General features: G+C 43.6%; 2 protein-coding genes and 1 long non-coding RNA gene across 5 annotated transcripts; 1 reads left to right on the top strand and 2 right to left on the bottom strand.

Annotated features, from left to right (window-relative positions):
• Window positions 1–577: 577 nt before the first annotated feature.
• Window positions 578–4998, bottom strand: LOC101757978 (putative ubiquitin-conjugating enzyme E2 38). 3 transcript variants are annotated; one of them, XM_012845751.3, is made up of 9 exons: window positions 4738–4998; window positions 4131–4638; window positions 3901–4003; window positions 3268–3294; window positions 2407–2645; window positions 2269–2332; window positions 1610–1749; window positions 1206–1517; window positions 578–1082 (listed from the first exon to the last, which is right to left on the bottom strand). In XM_012845751.3, the coding sequence occupies exons 3-9, from the start codon at window positions 3965–3967 to the stop codon at window positions 816–818; spliced, it is 1116 nt and encodes a 371-aa protein (XP_012701205.1). In that variant the 5' UTR covers window positions 3968–4003; window positions 4131–4638; window positions 4738–4998; the 3' UTR covers window positions 578–815. The 3 variants fall into 3 exon arrangements, with proteins under 3 accessions (XP_012701205.1, XP_022682914.1, XP_004967381.1); XM_022827179.1 differs by having other exon boundaries at window positions 4553–4638; XM_004967324.4 differs by lacking the exon at window positions 4131–4638.
• A 2198-nt stretch (window positions 4999–7196) lies between these two features.
• LOC101783257 (B3 domain-containing protein Os01g0234100) lies at window positions 7197–11033 on the top strand. The gene is made up of 7 exons (XM_014805267.2): window positions 7197–7720; window positions 8262–8351; window positions 8639–8703; window positions 8801–8912; window positions 9420–9626; window positions 9762–9852; window positions 9976–11033. Exons 1-7 carry the CDS (start codon window positions 7610–7612, stop codon window positions 10665–10667), a joined length of 1368 nt encoding a protein of 455 aa, XP_014660753.1. The 5' UTR covers window positions 7197–7609; the 3' UTR covers window positions 10668–11033.
• A 448-nt stretch (window positions 11034–11481) lies between these two features.
• On the bottom strand, window positions 11482–14072 carry LOC111257305. Its single transcript, XR_002677738.1, has 3 exons — window positions 12986–14072; window positions 12097–12203; window positions 11482–11866 (listed from the first exon to the last, which is right to left on the bottom strand). It is a non-coding gene; the product is annotated as an uncharacterized LOC111257305 (long non-coding RNA).
• Between the last annotated feature and the right edge of the window lie 4250 nt (window positions 14073–18322).

Here is an 18322-nt window from a genome sequence, read left to right as displayed (position 1 = left end):
GTTGCACATTTTAAACAACACAGGAGAAGCTGCTTGCTAAACATTTTTCCAATCGGACAAGCTAGATGAAGCTTAAAAAAGCCGCTCCATCAGAGAAGCCACGACGAAAACCGTTTCAGCCACAGCTATAGCCCTGCCAAACGAGCCCTAAATAATGTGAATAAACATAGTGAGACAAAAAGTAGCTGAATAATGTTGAATTGACAAATATACATGCCTACTACACTACAGTTTTGGTGAATAAAATGTTTTTTTTGCCTTCTTCGCAGCGTGGTAAAGTTAAAAAATGGAGCCTCATTCTACACTCACGACCGAACGAACGGCATTTGGCAAGCATGCCTCTGCCACTGCACATGTATAAGTATAACAATCTTGATAAGCCCATCTGTTTTTCCGTTCCTATGTTTCAGGATCCAAAACTGTTTTTACCGTAACTGCACTTAATTTATGTTGGCCATAAGAGCGCCACGTGTTTGCAAGTACTACTGCACAGAAACTATTATACAGGCATGCATGTGAACAATAACCGTCTAGCAGGCTGTTCAAAGTCATCACATGAATGAAACCATGAAGTAGATTGGCACGGAATGAGTATATATATTTTTTTCATAGAACGACCCATCACCAGAAACAGGTTACCTGACAAGAACAATTCTTGTACCAGATACAAAAGCCTTTTCCAAACGGTGCACCTTCTAGAACCTAGCACTCTAGCAGTGTATATAAAAGCGCGTGAATTGTGACCTATTACACCATTTCACCTTTCCGTTAGGACTTGTAATGCAATGGTCAGGTGTTCTTCTGACAAAAGAATTCTAGCTAGCAGGCACAATCTCATCTACAACCGATGACTGTCTTTCCAGTTCCAGCAAGCAACTTCTGTTTGCAGCAAACTCGGTCCTCAGATGCTCAGTGTACAGAGTCAGCGACTTCTTGAAATCTGCAAAGCACTTGTCACAGGCATATCTGGCACCACTCCCAGCAGATGATCCAACGACTGCCCCAGACATGTAAGCACTGCACGCGTCTAGGATGGCACGCTCACGCTCGTGGAAGTGGCGTGCAACCAGGGTCTCAAAATGCTGCAGGGAAAGAGAAGAGTGTAAGAACACTGGAACGCAGAGCTTATTTGGAATGCAGGGCTTATATGATATATCTATGAGTAGCTGAAATATCAGTCTATCAAGAGATGAACGATTCGGCACCTTTGGAGGCTTCCGGAGTGAATACAACATTGTCTTGCAGGATAGCACAAAGGCTGTCTGATTGTAAGCCATGGAATTCTTTTCACCAGCTGTTGTTTTAGCCGAATTTTTGTTTCCTGGCTCATTGAAGTATGGCTTATCATTGAGCACAAGGCCCTGAATGGAGACCAGCACCTGCAGCATGGTGGAATTTGACTTGCCCCACTTCTCGCACCCGTTACCCCACCAGGTATTCAGAAGGCTCAGGCAAACCTTCCCGCTCTCATACAGGTTTGGATTCAACCGAAGTCCACCTGAATGGTAATGAACTTTCTGCACAAATCAAGTATATTTTACAAAAATATAGTGGATGGCTGTGCCAATAGAAATATTGAAGGGAAAGATGGTGTCAAGTGGTCACATACTGGTGGGCATTTTGGGTATTCAGCAGGAAAACGGACATCGAAGAAGAACAATCCATCATGATATGGAGTTCCAGCTGGCCCAACTATAGCAGCCCTGAGCAGATCAATCCTGTCCTCATAAACTCTAACATATACAGATTCTGCATAATTGAAACCAAATTGATCCAAGTCAACAGCAGTAAAAAAAATAGCTGGTTTCAGTTGTAAATACCAATTAAGAATGAGGACTACGACTATCAGGTTTAAATGCCAATCAAAGAGACATGATGTGCATGAGAAGTGGCATAGCATTTGCCCTGGGGCACACAATTTTGTACATGCAAATTGTTTACATTTTCTAATGTGTTTCCTAATATAAAAATAATCACTTTGGAACACCTGCAATATGCTAGTGTGACAAGATTATCATGGAAAAAAAATTGTGAACAAAATGATGTAAGCGATGATTATATAGAAACCATAGTTATCCTTTAGTTCTTGGAAGCTACAGATTGTGGTAGTTCAGCAGAAACAAGAAACAAAACATTGATAAAAACTAACCTGAAAAATTTTTTGGTCACAATCAATGTATGAAATGCCAAACTGTACTCAACACTCAGTGTTGAAGTACTGATAGTTTGATAAGTGTACAAATTTATCAAATAAACATATGAACTGACCAGGTAGATTTTTCTGTAGAAGATTCCATTCACTCTGGATTGCCTTCACCCAATCTTTGGTGGCCTGGTCATGAATGAAAATCAGAATCAGATTTAATAGCTGAAAGGTTCACAAAATGACGCAGGCACACATCATACCTTTCCTGGCGATGTTTTTGCATAGTGGTGATCAGAGAAATCTTGAACAACATCAAATTGGTTAAATAACATGTAATCATCACTCCCAATTCCATGTTCTGTCCTTGCATATGATGATATCATACTTGTGCATTCAGGTTTGGGTTTTTGCATGCTTAGCACAGTGCCAGTTCCACTTGAACAGGGATCCAAATGACTCTTATTTGCAGTGACACTCAAAGAGGAGTGTGGAGTGGAGGCTGAAATCCAGGATGTACATAAATGATTATCGAGTAATGCCATTACAATGTAATTTGAGAATAGGACAGAGATATGGACCAAAATACAGTCTAGGCGATCATCTCAACTGGGCCTACTTGAGCACTGCTCATGTGGAATTGCAAATTCCAACTGTCACTCAACCAATGAAAGGTAGCTACTTGACTACTTTAACCTTTGATAATGTTGAACATGCAGTGCTGCTTTAAAGATTAATGGACTAGCTATTAAATATAAGAGAAAAAAATATTTAAAGATTGTATCAGTCCCCCGAGTAAGTTGAATCCCACAATCTAAGAGGGAGTATACTTGTGAAACATATGACTGAAAATCTGCCCTCTTCAAGACAGAGCAGAGAGCACCTTACTAGTTTACTAATATCAGTGCATCAAGACTGAGAATGTTCAAAGGGTTTCCATCATTTTTATATATTTTTTCTCAGTGACTAAGTAAGATGTTCCTTATCAGTTTTAGGACCTTGTCCGCCTCTGGACTGAGCACTGCTAATAGAACATATAATACAATCAGATCAAACCGGCTCTTACTTTGAGGTAAAAACATAGTATCAGGGCAGTCAAGAACTTGTGTAAAATTCAACATTACCTGTCCAAAGTGGATCAATGGATTTGCCTGCATAAACAGACCATTCATTCATTAGAAAACGCATTCAGCTTATGAACAAAAAGATCATAAACAACAGGACTCACATATCATCACACACAGATACGGAACATTACACTCAAACACTGTCAGTAGTCTGAACCACTGATCATAGCAAGATACTCAAATTTATTCTCCCGGTGAATGTATATTAGAATCTCCAGAACTATTGCTTGATGTGCGCATCTGAGCATCCAATAAGATACACAGCAGGCCAATATCATTTTGCAGTTCTTTTAGTCAATAAAAATGCCTTTTTTTTTAAGCTTGTCTATGTACATATCTACTTGCTAGGTTCCTAAAATTTGATATATCCAGTTCAGTAGTTCTCACAGAAGCAAGATAAGTACAAAAAGTGCAACTCCTAAAACACAGCACGCTTGAGTTCTCCAACTATAACCGTGTAGAGCAACATAATAAAATAATCAAAATTATCTAACAATTTCAAACCCAAAAAACAATTAGATTGCCGTGTGAGATACTGAGATCAATCCAGGACTGATAGCAGGGCAGAAAGAAAATAGGCAATTCAACAAAACAGATCGTTCTTCTGAACATCAGCGAAAGGTACATCACCTTTCTTTTTGGAATCCTTCTTACTGACACAAAACAGCTGCAGCAGCTTCTTGATCTTGAGAGCCATCCTTCCCTTCTTTGAATCACCTCACACAAAAAGCACCTGCAAGACATGAGACGCCATTGCTTGTAAGTGCCAACAGTAAAGATCGTGTTTTTTGTCTGCGGAAACCACAAAAAAGGTCAAGATCACGGGCGCATGAACAACAGATATGCATAATCAGAAGCACCTTTTTTACAAAGAAGAAATCATTTAATTTCGTCGCTAAGAACAAGTGAACAACCGAACCAAAAAGAAAAGAAAAGGAAAGGAGCAGTGGAGAATCGATCATCTTGGTTGGAGAATCCCAACGCGGCAAGTATCTCCCTTTCCCTTTCCAAGTAGCATGCTGTTTTCCAAGAACTGGTTGGTGGTGAGGCCCAGGTGTCAGCGACCGGCACTCCGACCCCAATCAGTGCGCGCGTGACGCAAGATCGGTCTCTCTCGGTCCAATGGAAGCGAGACACCGCAAACACCAGAGCAAGAACAGACAAAAAAAAAGAAATAAATAATCCCGGATGAGTAGAGCAGCGAGACACCCGGAGGGGGATAAATTTGAAGCGTCAGCGTCCAGGAGCAGGAGCGGCAGCGCATCACGATCAAGAACCCCACCGAGAAAAAGAAAGGCGTCCATCCGTGGTCAAAGAAACAATCTTCCTTCCATGACACCCACCATCAGGATTCAGGAAACCACAACCCTGGCGGCGGAGAAAATAAGGAAGCCCAAGAAAGAATCGATCAAGATTCAAGAAGAAGCGAGCAGAAGAGACGGGGGAGAGGAACCACGATCGCCGCACCTTTGCGAGATCCCTCGCGCTGCGGAGGAAGAAGAGGGGGAGGGTTTTAGTAGGAGCAGGCAGAGTAGGCAAGGGGGGGAATGCTCTTGTGGGTGGGGGAGCTTGAAGATGCTTGTGCGACTGGGACTGGACACCTTGCGTGCCAGGACGGCAAAGCGTGAAGCCTTGGCTTCCTGAAATCGCTGCTCATGTCAAGGGCGCCGTCTCCTCTGCCATATCGTCGTGTCGCATCCTTCACCAGATCTTCTGTTGTGTTGCATCATCCCTGTATTTACAGGTACAGGTATACAAAGTTTCCAGAGTCGTGAAATATACTACATTTTTTTCAGGAAACTCGCACAAATAAAGTCATGGTGAAATTCTTGGCACTTACTAAACCGGAACCGTGACCACGACGAAGTTGCGTGTTTCCCACGTAGAGAGAGCAATGGCAGATCGAGCGTCTATATAATGCCATAAGTGCACAAAGGAACGCAGATTCCGAAAGCATTAAGGGCGTGCTTGGCTCCTGGCCTTGCGGCGCCACGCCCTTAAGCGCTACAGGCTTTTGGTGGCTCACACGCCCTAAAACCGCCCCATTGTTCCTTGTTGTGCAGATACACTTCCAAGAAAAGAAGATGTGTACTATGCTAGCAGCTTCACATTTTGACACTTTCAACGACAAACAGTCATCTCCCCCGCGCGCCGCACAGCCGTACGAGCTTGTGGTAGTACTCTCGGAGCTTGGCCAAACGGTTGGTTGGGTTGGGTGTCCTGTGTCCTGGATGAATACAGCGCTGTTGGTTGGGGTTGGGCAGGGGCAGGGCATGGACAAGTCACGCTAGCCAACATGTGAAATTCGATCATGGCAAAGTCACAATTGGAAACTTTGTGTTTAAGAAAAAAAATGACTGATAAATTGTCATCGTGTCTTCTGGTTGATTGGCTGTTTGTTCTTCTAAGGGCCTGTTTGGCTCCACCCTATTAAAGTTTAACACCTGTCACATCGGATGTTTGGATGCTAATTAGAAGTATTAAATATAGACTGATTACAAAACTAATTGCACAGTTGGAGTGTAATTCGCGAGACGAATCTATTAAGCCTAATCAGTCCATGATTTGATAATGTGGTGCTACAGTAACCATTTGCTAATGGTGAATTAATTAGGCTTAATAGATTCGTCTCGCGAATTAGCACAGGGTTCTGCAATTAATTTTATAATTAGCTTATGTTTAATTTTTCTAATTAGGATCCGAACATTCGATGTGACACTATTAAAGTTTAGCACCTCGTATCCAAACACCCCCTAATTATTGCCTGAGTCTGACGGTCTGTTGTTCTCTCTGCCTGCTTTTCTGCCTGTGTACCTCCTGTCCCCGTCTCAAGGATTTGGGCCATGTTAGTTACTCCCAACTCCCAACTTTGACACTATGCAAAAAGAAGATTCTCCATCACATCAAACTTGCGGTACATGCATGGAGTACTAAATGTAGATGAAATTAAAAACTAATTGCACAGTTTTGTTGTACTTTGCGAGACGAATCTTTTGAGCCTAATTAGTCAATATTTGGACAATAATTCACAAATACAAACGAAACGCTACAGTGTGCTACAGTGCTGTAACAGTAATTTGGCACCTCCCAAATTCCCCAACTAAACAAGGCCTTGTATTTACCTTGCTTGTACTTTGGTTTCAACATGTCGGTTCATTCAGGCTGATCCTCCTTTAAAAAAAAAAGCTCAAATCGAGTTGTTTAAGAAAAAAGTAAACGGATTCCCCGTATGAACTGGATGAAAAAAAATTATTTTAGGAGGTGTTTGATACTACGTGCTAAACTTTAGCAGTATCGCATCGGATGTTCAGATGCTAATTAGGAAAATTAAATATGAGCTACTTACAAAACTAATTGCACAGATGGAGTCTAATTTGCAAGACGAATCTATTAAGCCTAATTAATCTATCATTAGGAAATGGTTACTGTAGCACCATATTATCAAATCATGGACTAATTAGGCTTAATAGATTCATCTCGCGAATTAAACTCCATCTGTGCAATTAGTTTTATAATTAGTCTATATTTTAATACTCTAATTAGATTCAAATATTCAATGCGATGAGCGGTAAACTTTGAGCGGTAAACTTTATAATCCTGCATGCAAACAGGCCTTTAGCCCGTTCGATTTGACAAGCCGACTTGCCAAGCTAAGCCGCCACGTAGCAGCAGCCGCCGCCGCCGACGAGCCAAGCCAAGCCGCCACGTAGCTCAACGGTCGGCTGTTTTACTTTCTACCACCGTTGAATTGTTTATATGGAAATAAAATCTCCTCTCCTCCCCATTGTCTCTCTGCCTTCCGTCCGTCCCCCATTCACATTTTGAATTCGAATCCCCCATTGATTGATCGCAGGGACCGGGAAAACCCCTCGAGGCGTCCGACCTCCAGGGTTCCAGGAGTGCGTCGCGGAGGCCATGGCGATCGATCCGCCCCTCAAAGCAAGCTCCTTTCTTCTTCCTCACCATCCTCCGCTGCCATTGACTTCCTTGTTCCATACTGTCTACATTTCTTTAGCCATCCATCGAGGCCTGCTTCTTTATTCCATCCTTTAATCGTAGTACTATTCTAATGGAACATTCCGCACCGCTCTTTTTTTTTGTGTGAAGGAATGGAATCTTTGGTTTTTTGTTCACTTTCGTGAGCTTATTTGTCCCCGCTTCCTATATTCTTTGTTCCCTGCATCCGCCAGGATTTCGTTTCGTCGCCCAACATTTTGTTTTTCCTATTTGGTCCATTTGTTACTACTCACTGCCAGATGCGATTTAACATTGGCTTTGATTGGCTGCTCTGCAGAGGAAGAGGGGGAAGCCACCTGGCTCCGAGTCAGCCAAGAGCAAGATGGAGCAGAAGATGGCGTTGGTCAAGCAGAGGCTCGCCTTGCTTGACAGTGCCAGCAGCAGCAGCAGCAGCAGCGGTGAGACTGACAAGGATGATGACCTTGTGCCCATGGTGAGGACCTGCCTGCAATGATTTAACATTGGCTTCAAACTGGCACTGTCTCTTTCATCGTACTGAAATGAAAAAAAAAAACTTTACTTACCAGTCAGTGTCAGGAGAGAACTATGTTTGCCGAATCAGCATCCGTAGTTTAATAGGTTCAGCACCCGTTGATACTTCAAAACTGTACAAACTAGAAGCTGCTGCGGTTTTCAGAGATGCAGATTTGCAGAGTAATCTCTGTATGTTGGTTGCTCCATTGTTCACAGTTCTGAACTAAGCATTTCTGATACTCTTTGATGGCTTTCGTAGAATTTGTTGTCCTTCGAGTCTCTTTTGTTTTCTAATTTTGATACCACTTGCCGTTTGGAACTGTATCTGCTGCACTAAAATGTAGTCCAGATGGGCACCATTTGCTATATTTTCCTGTCAATATCCACTAGTATATGGTACCATCAATAACCAGCGTCTATGCACTTTCCTGTTATCGAACTATATGTTTCTTTGATTAGCTAAGTATTTCCATCACACGCAAATTGTTTAATGATTGCAGGATGATGAGCTTGCTATCGTTGCTGCTTACCAGCCTATAGAAATTGTTTGTGGTGATACTGGCAACAAAGACGAGGTTATTCCTTTAAAAGTAAGGGCACTGCTGCATTGTTTTTCGTGTATACATCAGGATGTAATACCAAGATCCTTTTTTTTCAACTTCTAGGGATATTCACTACATGTGTAGTTACTCCATTCACAACATCAATGCCAACAATATAACGTGACCTACAATGTAGAGCACCACATTTAGAACATGCTGTTGAAATAGATCCTTGGTTGCTTCCTTTCATCTCATATCTTTCATGGACTGCAACTGTAGAACTTAATGGTTCCACTTTTCTAATTTTCAAATTTCCAATCTCTCTGTTATGGAAGATTTTGGCATCAAAGGGAGTGGAGAGTGAGAAAAGAGGGCTTCCTGGCCAAAAGATAAGTGCAAGGTACTTCAACTTGTCCTTTCTTCGTTGCAACTGCAATTTGTCAAGGTTGTATATGTAAGCAATTGCATCTCTAATCAAATTCCAATGTTCACTACAGCTATGGATCTGCGATGGATAGAGCTGAGGAGGTACAGGCGAAGTTGCCAGCAGAACATCCTAGCTTTGTCAAGCGTATGCTACAATCTCATGTTGTCCGTGGTTTTTGGCTGGTAAGTTGCCATCAGCTACTAGCTATTTGATTGTTTGACCAATCCTGAAGATTTGGTAATTGCTTCTTTACAAACAACCGCGGAAGCACGACTAGGAAGCACGACTAGGGAGTGCGAAGGAACACGAAGAAACATTCAGTTACCTATCCTGTTAGAATATCAAATTACTACACAAATGTCTTCGAAAATAGAAACTACAGATCTTTTATCTTGTTGAGGTGCCTGTTAGGCTACTGGAAGTCTGGAATAGTAGGTATAGGGATATCACTGATATTTTTTTGAAATTTAGATTTCACTATTTCAGGAGAACACAGATATAAGTCTCTTAAACAAATTATGTGCAAACAATGGTCATTTTCTGATCATTTGACCTTTTCGACTTCATTTAATGAGTCCTTGTGCTCAAACAAACAATGTGAAGCTATATTACATTTTTTTGTACAAGCCACCTGAAACCATTCCCTTTGTCTGCTTTATCAGCAATTGATTTTGATGTTTGTCTCGTAGGGTCTACCAACTTACTTTTGCAACAAACATCTCCCAAAGGACGACACTGGAATTGTGCTAGAAGATGAGAATGGACAGGACCATCAGACTTTGTATCTTGGTGCCAAGCAGGGACTCAGTGCTGGGTGGAGGGGTTTTGCAATTAAGCATGGTATTAAGGTTGGCGATGTTGTGATTTTTCAGCTTGTGAGACCAACGAAATTTAAGGCAAGATTTTTCCTACAATGTTTTGTCAAAATGCTTAGTGTAACCTGTTCATAGGATACCCATTTCTTGAACTGTGTCTTTAATGTTTGCGTCATTAATACTATAATACTTTTTTTTGCTATGATTTCGATCCAGGTATTTATAATAAGAGCAAATGAATTTACAACAACTGATGGAGCGATCAGTCTGCTGAATTTGGAAGCACACAAGAAAGGGAAGCTATCAAGTAAGTTGATGTTTAATTTGCAATCAGGAATCCCAGCTTTTGACACATGCATATGAGCAGCGGCGGAGCCAAAAATCCCTGTGTCTGCATTTAAGCTAACTATTGAAACTCCTGAATCTCCAGAAGAAGAATGTTCCAGTGATGCCAACTCCAAGGAGGCTGAGAAGGCTAGTGCAGTGGACCACAAAGTCCCTCGGAGTGACGACGATAATGTGGTATTCAATGAAGCAATAGATGGCCTCAGGATTTCAGATTCGGACATGGACTTTGGTGATATCACGAGCTTCAGCAACTTCAACATCGTGGTGGACAGCTTGGTCATCGACTGCAAGTTTCATGATCATCTCCGCAGGACATACTATGAGCTGTGCTGTTCCCAGAATTCCTTCCTTCACAAGAATCTGCTGAAGCAGCTAAACCTCACCCTTGTCGTGGGTGTGATCATGGAGACGATCAGCATCGCGGAGGGTATCCGAGCCTGCAAGGCGCAGGCTTCTTCCCGCGAGGACCTGCTGATCTGGAAGAAGACCCTGGTGTCCTTGGAGCTGCTGGGCATGAACGTGGGGTTTCTGCTGAAACGCATCAACGGTCTCCTTGGCCTCACAGCTGAGTCAAGAGACCTCTCGGAGTGCCAGAAGTACAGGGAACTGAAATCGGAGAGGGCCCGTGCTGGGGAGAAAGTGAAAGCGCTGGAGCTTATGCTGTCGAATGTGAAGGGCGTGCTGCAGAAAATGGACGCGGAGATGGAGGAGATGGAGTCAAGCGTGAAGAGAAGCGGTCTGACGCTGCAGCAGTTGGCTGCTGCGCCATGGTGATCTTGCCGGTTACATTACCAGAGGCAACATTTTGGGTACATCTTTCAGCAGTGTAAAGGAAGATGCACTGGATGGAGTAGTGAGGAAACTACAGTGTCTGCAGAAGAATGGACACTGCATCATGCATGTCTACTGACGGCGAGTGGTGAGCCTGCTGGTAGTTAAGGAACACATTTTGGGTAGACCTTCAGCAAGTACATGCACTGCAGAGTAGTAGTAGGAGCTAGTACGACAGGTGGGTAACAGTGACACACACTTTGGTGTCCAGTTAGTGGTAGTGAAGTGACTGTAACCCTCATGTAGCCGTCGCTGTAAATTTCTGGGACCAGAAATGAAGCAAGGTGGATCGTTTCTGTGTTTGGCTGATATGATGAACCGGCCGGAGTGCGTGATTCGACCAGCAGGTGCACTCGCCGGCGGAGACGTTGAGGAAGCGGCGAGCGCAGCCGCCACGATCCAGTCCCTCGTCGAGATCCATCGCTGCTGCACTCCTCCTCCCCACTCTGGCCGTGGCAAACAACGCCGCCGCTGCATCCCAGTTCTGGTCCCTAAAAAATCAGAATTAAAAACGCAGAAAAGGCCATCCCACAAGCGACACTCTCTATTAGCCATGACCCATGAGGCAGCAGCCAGCACGCCTGCATCAGTGCAACTTTGCAACGCTTTAGTAGGCTTAATAAACCCTTTCAAGAATTGTACTTACCCTGTGCTTCTGATCCTGACAAAAACAAAAACACATGATTCTGAGATGATCTCCAGCACTTGCCTTGTGAATGGGAATCAAATCTCGCATAGCTTGTGTCCTTGTGATGGAAAATTGCATTATTTCGTGAAGAAAACAAAAGAAAAATAATGCTAACCAAGCTCCTGGAATAAGTTTGACAAGGGACAGCATGAAGAGAACCTTACCAGTTCATTCATGTCTATGTATCATACAAACTGTTACATAAGAAATTTACAGTTGGATCTCGTGACACTATGCAGGTACGGTCTTTGACCCAAATAAACCGATTGCACAATAGAAACTATCATTGGATTTTTAGACCAGCAGCTCTGATTGGGCTGGTGGGACGAGCGGCTTATGCTCGTCAGCTGCTGCATTTGTTTCCTTCACCATTGCTCCCCAAACAAATGGTATCGCCACGTCCATGCCAGACACCACACTGGATCGGACATTATTCATCTCCAGAATTAGCCTCCTGAATTATTCAGAAGACATCACAGGTGAGTTTACAATAACCAAAACTAGGAATGGAGTCAAATTAGGGATGCAGGTGGACTTTTGCAGATATAATAAGAGGGTGAATGGTTAGCTTCAATGAGTTGCTCTCAGTCGTGCTCCTGATGCCCTGCCACGCTGCTGGTTACATTACCAGAGACAACATTTTGGGTACATCTTTTGAGCAGTAAAAAAAAAACAGATACATACAAGTGCTCAAAAGTGTCCACACCATCCAGGCTCATGTTTGTGGACACATTCAGGCACCGCATCGTCGCTCGCATCTGCTTCCGTCTGGAACCCTAATCTGCAGCAAACTGTAGGAAGACAGAAGAGATGAAGGACCAGGATCAGAGAACAAGATCTATATCCCGATTGCCACTCCAAACACACCTCGCGTCTAATCACCAAGATGACACAAGTCAACTCGTGATAGGAACAATTAGAGACGCTTAAAATGTAGCGGAAGCAAAAGTAAAATGAGACACCAAAAAGCTTGCAGAAGAGATTAAACAAAGCTACTATGCAAAGATTAAATAAAAAAAAGCAATGATTAGTAGCAGCAAGCAGCCGAGCACTAGAGCAATTGTTGTAAAGCTACAGAACTCAAAACCAAGCTACAGGTGATCTCAAAAAACCAAAAGCTAATTAAACAGCCAAAGATAGCACTAACTTGATTAACTGATCAAGTGTCACAAACCATACGAAATAGTGCTACCAGCCAACTGAAGCTCACACAAGAATAAATAAAATGCTCTGGCCTACACGAGCTCTAGCGTTGCCAAGATCAGTTGACACAAAGTAAAAGGAATTGTTCCTGTGCCGAGGTGCTCAAGCAGAACCAAATAAATGACTAGCCATTTGCTTAAACAGTCATGCCATGGTATGAAACATGCGAGAGAAAAATAGGCTGCCACCGAGTAAACAAGCACTAGCACTAGTCTAGCAAAACAGAGTTACGGCACAGGTCACAGGAGTTCAATTTCAGTTAATGGATAAGCTAAACAATTACTCAAATGACCGGCCAAATAAAGCAAGCCAATGTTACTCAAATAATTCAACACTGTAGTATGAAAGTGACACTGCCTATTACATATACCTGATGACCTCCCTTTGACGTGCTGTTGGACTGATGGCTCGCAGGCCTGCTTGCCTGGCCTGGTAGTGCGTCCGCCTGGGCCGCTGGCCGGCTTGCTTGACCTGGTGCTGGCCAGCTCCACTTGCTGCTGCTGGGCCTGGCGCTTGCTGCAGCCTGCTGCGCTTGCTGCTGCTGGGCCTGGCGTGCTCTCGCCTGTGCCTGCTGTACTCGCCTGTGCTGCTGTGCGTGCGCAACCCGACTGCTGGTCGTTGCCGCTGCGCTGGGCTGCTCGCGCGCCTCGCGTACGCAGGCACGTGCGCGTGCGCCTTGCGTCTCCTGCGCCCGATGCCCTGCACGGAGACTCCTGCGCTCGAAACAGAGGGGACGAACGGGAAGAACAGAAGCACACGCAAGAGCGAGCTTGAGACTTCAACTCTAAAATCCTCCCTCAAAACTCAACGATTCGGGACAAAACTTCAGCCATAGATGCACAACCCCAAGAGCTAATAGATCCATGAAAAAGATATCGAAAAGTTCTAAGTATTCACGACGGATTTGGAAGAAAACCGAACACCCTCCACGAATAACACGGTTTGAGGAAAACTCTAATTTACGCTGAATCTGTAAAGGATTAGACGGGGATCATACTAAAGTTGCTCACAAGCGTCCTAGCAATAAAACCCACAATAAATTTCACCGGATCTGGAGCCAAATCACTCATCACAATTTCACCGGAAAAGTTTCAAATCATCCAATCAATCACTCATCACAAATGAACAAGGCATGTCTTAAGAAGAATTGATTATGAATCCCCAAATCCAAACCTACCGTACTTGGATTGAAGATAATAGACCACACATGATACACAATGCAACAAAGAATCCCAAATCGACCAAAATAGATGACAAATCCAACCTAGTCGTTCGCAGGGCTAGCTCTAAGCGTGGGCGAAAAGTGCGCCGGCCTAGAACCCAAACCATGTATACATATTACTCAAGACATTGCCCCCAGCAACCAGCATCCGTCGGACTTTAATTGAAGACTCCCTTTGTTTGCATAAGTAGTGCGTGCAACAGAATACCGTCAATTAATAAAGCAGGTTGTTCAAAGTCACATGAAACCATGAAGTGGATTAAACAGGTTCTCTTAATAGAATCTAACAGATGACTACCCATCACCAGAAACAGGGCCTCATCATCCACACAGCTAATGACTAACTAGTTCAGCAAGCGACTAAAAAACCTCGATGATGCATGCATGCTGATCAGTGGCTCGATCCGCTTTCGAGGGCCGTGCATGCTTTGTAGACATGAACGAAGGCTTGACGCTTGAGATTAGTAGCTGATAGCGCGTCCTCGATCGGTCTTCTTCTGCATCCACTCAAATCGACTCCGGCACTCCGAGCTCACGAACGTTGTCAGCTGCTCTCTCCGTTCCAAATTACATGTCATTTTATTTTTTCTAGATGCATAGATATTATTATACATTTAAACATAAGGTATATCTAAGTGCATAACAAAAGAATCTATAAATCTAATAAAATCAAAATGACCCGTAAATTGGAACGGAGGGAATACGTCATACCACGAAATCTATGACATGCATGACGTTGATTTGACGGAGACAACCGAGATGAAAAGCGTACATGATTTCGAGAAAAAAGAGTATAGTGACCAACCACCAATCATCGACGACGAGCGTCGCCATTGATGAGCTGATAGCGATCGATTTCAACTTTTTGGTAGACGAGATGAAGAAGACAAACGTACGATCCGTTCATCTCGTGTCCAAAGTAAATCAGGGTGAGCAAGTTAACTCGGTTATATTTTGGGACCAATGCACCCCAGTTTTATGCCGAATTAGAAGAATTATAAGCTGATGTTGTAGGTACAAAGTGAAGGTAAATTTTACAGGAACGAAACTGCTTAAGGGGGTGTTTGCCTGTTTGGAAGGCTTGCTTTGCCAGGCTTGCAAGTTAAAACGTGTTTGCTTTTCTTGCCGTGCTGTCTCGGGGGCAAGGCAAGGCTCGCTCGTCAAAGCCAGGGGAGGCAAGCGTTACTTCAGAACCGTCCAAGCAGAGGCCAATGGCCCAAAGGCCGTGCAGTCCAGCCAGGCCTTCTTCAAGTTTTGTAGGCGTACAGTGTGATCCAGATTTCCAATCTATCTTCCAGCAGGTAGATAACTAAACATCTAGTAGCCAAATAACTAGCCCACAACGACAAAACGAACTATCTCAACATTTTAGATTAACTATCACAATATATTTTTCCAAAAAACGTTGGTGAATGCAGTAATATTGGTGAGTGTAAAAAAGTTAAAAAAAAATGTTGGTACATATAGTGTTGGCTAATGTCAAGAAATGTGGGTAACAATTGGCCAGATTTTTTTAAAAAAATATTGATAAATGTCAACAAATATCGATGGATGTTAAAAAATATTATACATGGACTTAATATAAGTTTTAAAGATGAATTACTTATCTAAGTACAGGAGCTCCCTACAGTGTTCTGCTGCATCCATTGTTCAGAAGAAATTAGCCTTTTATATCCACATGCATGTACTTGACATCCATCTCCCTCTTTCATTATTTCCAAACCGAACCAAATCTTAACGTTAGAATCCTTGCATGCAATGCAAGCACCTTGACTGGGTCCTTGCTTCCGCTTCGTCTGCAGAAGGGCAATACATGTTTGGACAATTGGACTGTTGTCCCAAAATATGTATGTAATCATAAGAGTACCACGCTCGCACTTTTTTACTAACTAGCTTTTCTTTGTTGCCTGCATGCATAGGATTAACTTTTTCTCCATTTGCTTAATTAATCTGGCAACTATTATTCGTGAATCGCCCCCTCCCTTTGCTTAACTTTTTGGACATCTCCACTCAAAAAAGAAGAAAAAGATATACCAAGTAATTGGGGACAATTAGTACTAATTCGATCAGCAAGGTGCAATGGAGAATGCAGCCCCGTGCTTTGTACTGTAATCCATAAGGAACCCAGCATCAAGAACAGTTAAATGACTCATATAGCCTCATATGCATTTAGGTTTGAAGAATTCCGATAATTTTTTTGTATCATGTCTAACATTTAATGAGGGATTATTCCATGTTTGTTCTTAGATTTCTAATCATTTATTTTTTATTTATAATGCAGATTTTGATGCACTAGTATCCATTTGTGGATTCTTAGACATATATTGATTCGTTGCCCGACGCTTCCCGGATCCTATAAATAGAAGTGTACAATGCCATATTGCTATGCATAAGTCGTGTGCTAGCATAGAAGCAGCGCAATAGTTGCTCAAGTAACAACAATTCCATACTGGTGTGTGATGTCTACCAAAGTAGACCATCGGCTTCTGTTATTTGCTTTGGTTCTTGCTATGTTTACTGCACACCAAGTTTTGGGTGAAGACGATCGTTACCCTCAGAAAGACGTTTTTGTAGAAAAGTGCATGGACGCAATCGAAATCGGTACCGACTATGTCAATCCAAGCCAATCATACATTCATACCGTGGAGAAATATGACATGGAATGCATATGCCGTGTCATCAACCCTACCGACGAGACGAAAATAAGCATTATGAAGACTCTTCGTCTTGCATACGTGTGCCACCAGCCAATTCCTATGGGAAGAAAATGTGGGAGTAAGTGTCTATCAACATGCAACTCTACTTGTAAAAGAAAACTTGATACGATATTATGTGGATAATAGGCTATAACATGAACTTTGTTTTATAGCTCATACTGTTCAGCATGGACGATCTCCGCCACCAATATTGACACATCCTTGAAAGCTCTTTCCATGGCAAATGGACCAGTAATATATGAAGATGATGAAAAATAAGCATGTGCTTACTTGGTTTCGTCTCATATCTATACTTTATCATTGAAAATGAATAAAGACGGCATCATTATAATAAATACTCTCTCCGTCTCAAATAACTATTCATTTTTGGCTTTTCCAAGTGCATAGCATTTGCTACGTATCTAGACATACCATATATCTATATGCGAAAACCTCATTTGCACCGATGGATGGACCGGCATCCCTAAACTGATACAAATGCATGTATGTGCTGGTGGGATATCACACCGGTACAGATAGTAAAAACATAAACTTATAAATGCAAATAGTAAATAATATTTTTAATAGGTCTGGAGGACACCCCCCAGCTACGCTTACGCGTCACAAGTAACGCTTATTTCGTGCGAAATAAGCGTATGTGGTATCTAACCTTCCAACTCACGACCTGACAACTTACGTCCCGTTTGACAACTTACGTCTTGTTTAGTAGGGCTTCTCAAAGTGCTTCTCCACCGGCTTTTGGTGAAGTCCTACCAAAGGGGCAATTTCAAAACGGCTTCACCACCAAAGCTGGGGAGAAGCCGCAAAACAGCTTACACTAGAGAGGAGAAGTCGAAAAATGTGGCTTTACTGGCTTCTCCTCTCTCTCCAAGCATTAAGTGATCATAAAATTACCTATATTGCCATTGAGAAGCCGTTTTACCAAACATTTTGCAAATGACTTTAGCTCCACTAGAAAAGCCACTCCACCAAAGAAGCCGAAGTTGAAGCCGTTTTGTGAGAAGCCGAAGCTCTACCAAAGAGGACCTTATTATCTCACATACAACACGTAGCTACACGCGAAGGGAAGTTCATTGCTTTTGATCTTATTGTCTAATATTTGGATTCATTATTCCCCGGAGACATGCCGCGCGTGCCTTATCGCCGCCGCCTGGAGACTGGAGCGTCACCAAGGGTTGCGGCCTCGCCGCCCGCCGCGCTGGGGCGTGGGTCCAACGACTGCTTCGTCACCTAGACCTCCTACGCGTACACGGGCGCCGGCTAACGTCTCGCTGGCGGATGGCTCCACCACCACCACCAGCAGCAGCAGCAAAGTGCTGTGCCACGGCGACTTCACCGGTCTTTACGTGGGCGGCGGCGGGGACAGTCAACAGCCGCCTGTTCAAGTACCCGGTGTTCCCGGAGCAGACGCTCTCGGCGCTGGGCACCGACCTCGCGCGGCGCGCGGCGGGCGACCGGTCGCGGATGGCCACTGTGGGGGAGGCGAGACGGTTCGCGCGGCGAGGCGGAGTGCCTCCGATCCGGTGCCTGCAGGCGCGGCGTCGTGCGGTGGCGACCAGTCCGGCTGGGCTACATGCGCTGCTACCTGCGGTTCGCGGTCACCCCCGACGGCTCCGCGCTGGTGGCGAGCGCGCGTCCTCCGGTGGGTCGTCGGCGCATGGGCCGTAGCGGCACTCAGGCTGCGTTTGGTTCACTTACTTAAATTTAAGCACCCATCACATCAAATGTTTAGATACTAATTAGGAGTATTAAACGTAGACTATTACAA

This window comes from Setaria italica, chromosome V (genome assembly GCF_000263155.2).
Source record: "Setaria italica strain Yugu1 chromosome V, Setaria_italica_v2.0, whole genome shotgun sequence".
Lineage (NCBI taxonomy): Eukaryota > Viridiplantae > Streptophyta > Magnoliopsida > Poales > Poaceae > Setaria > Setaria italica.
This window is presented reverse-complemented; position numbering and strand designations above follow the sequence as displayed.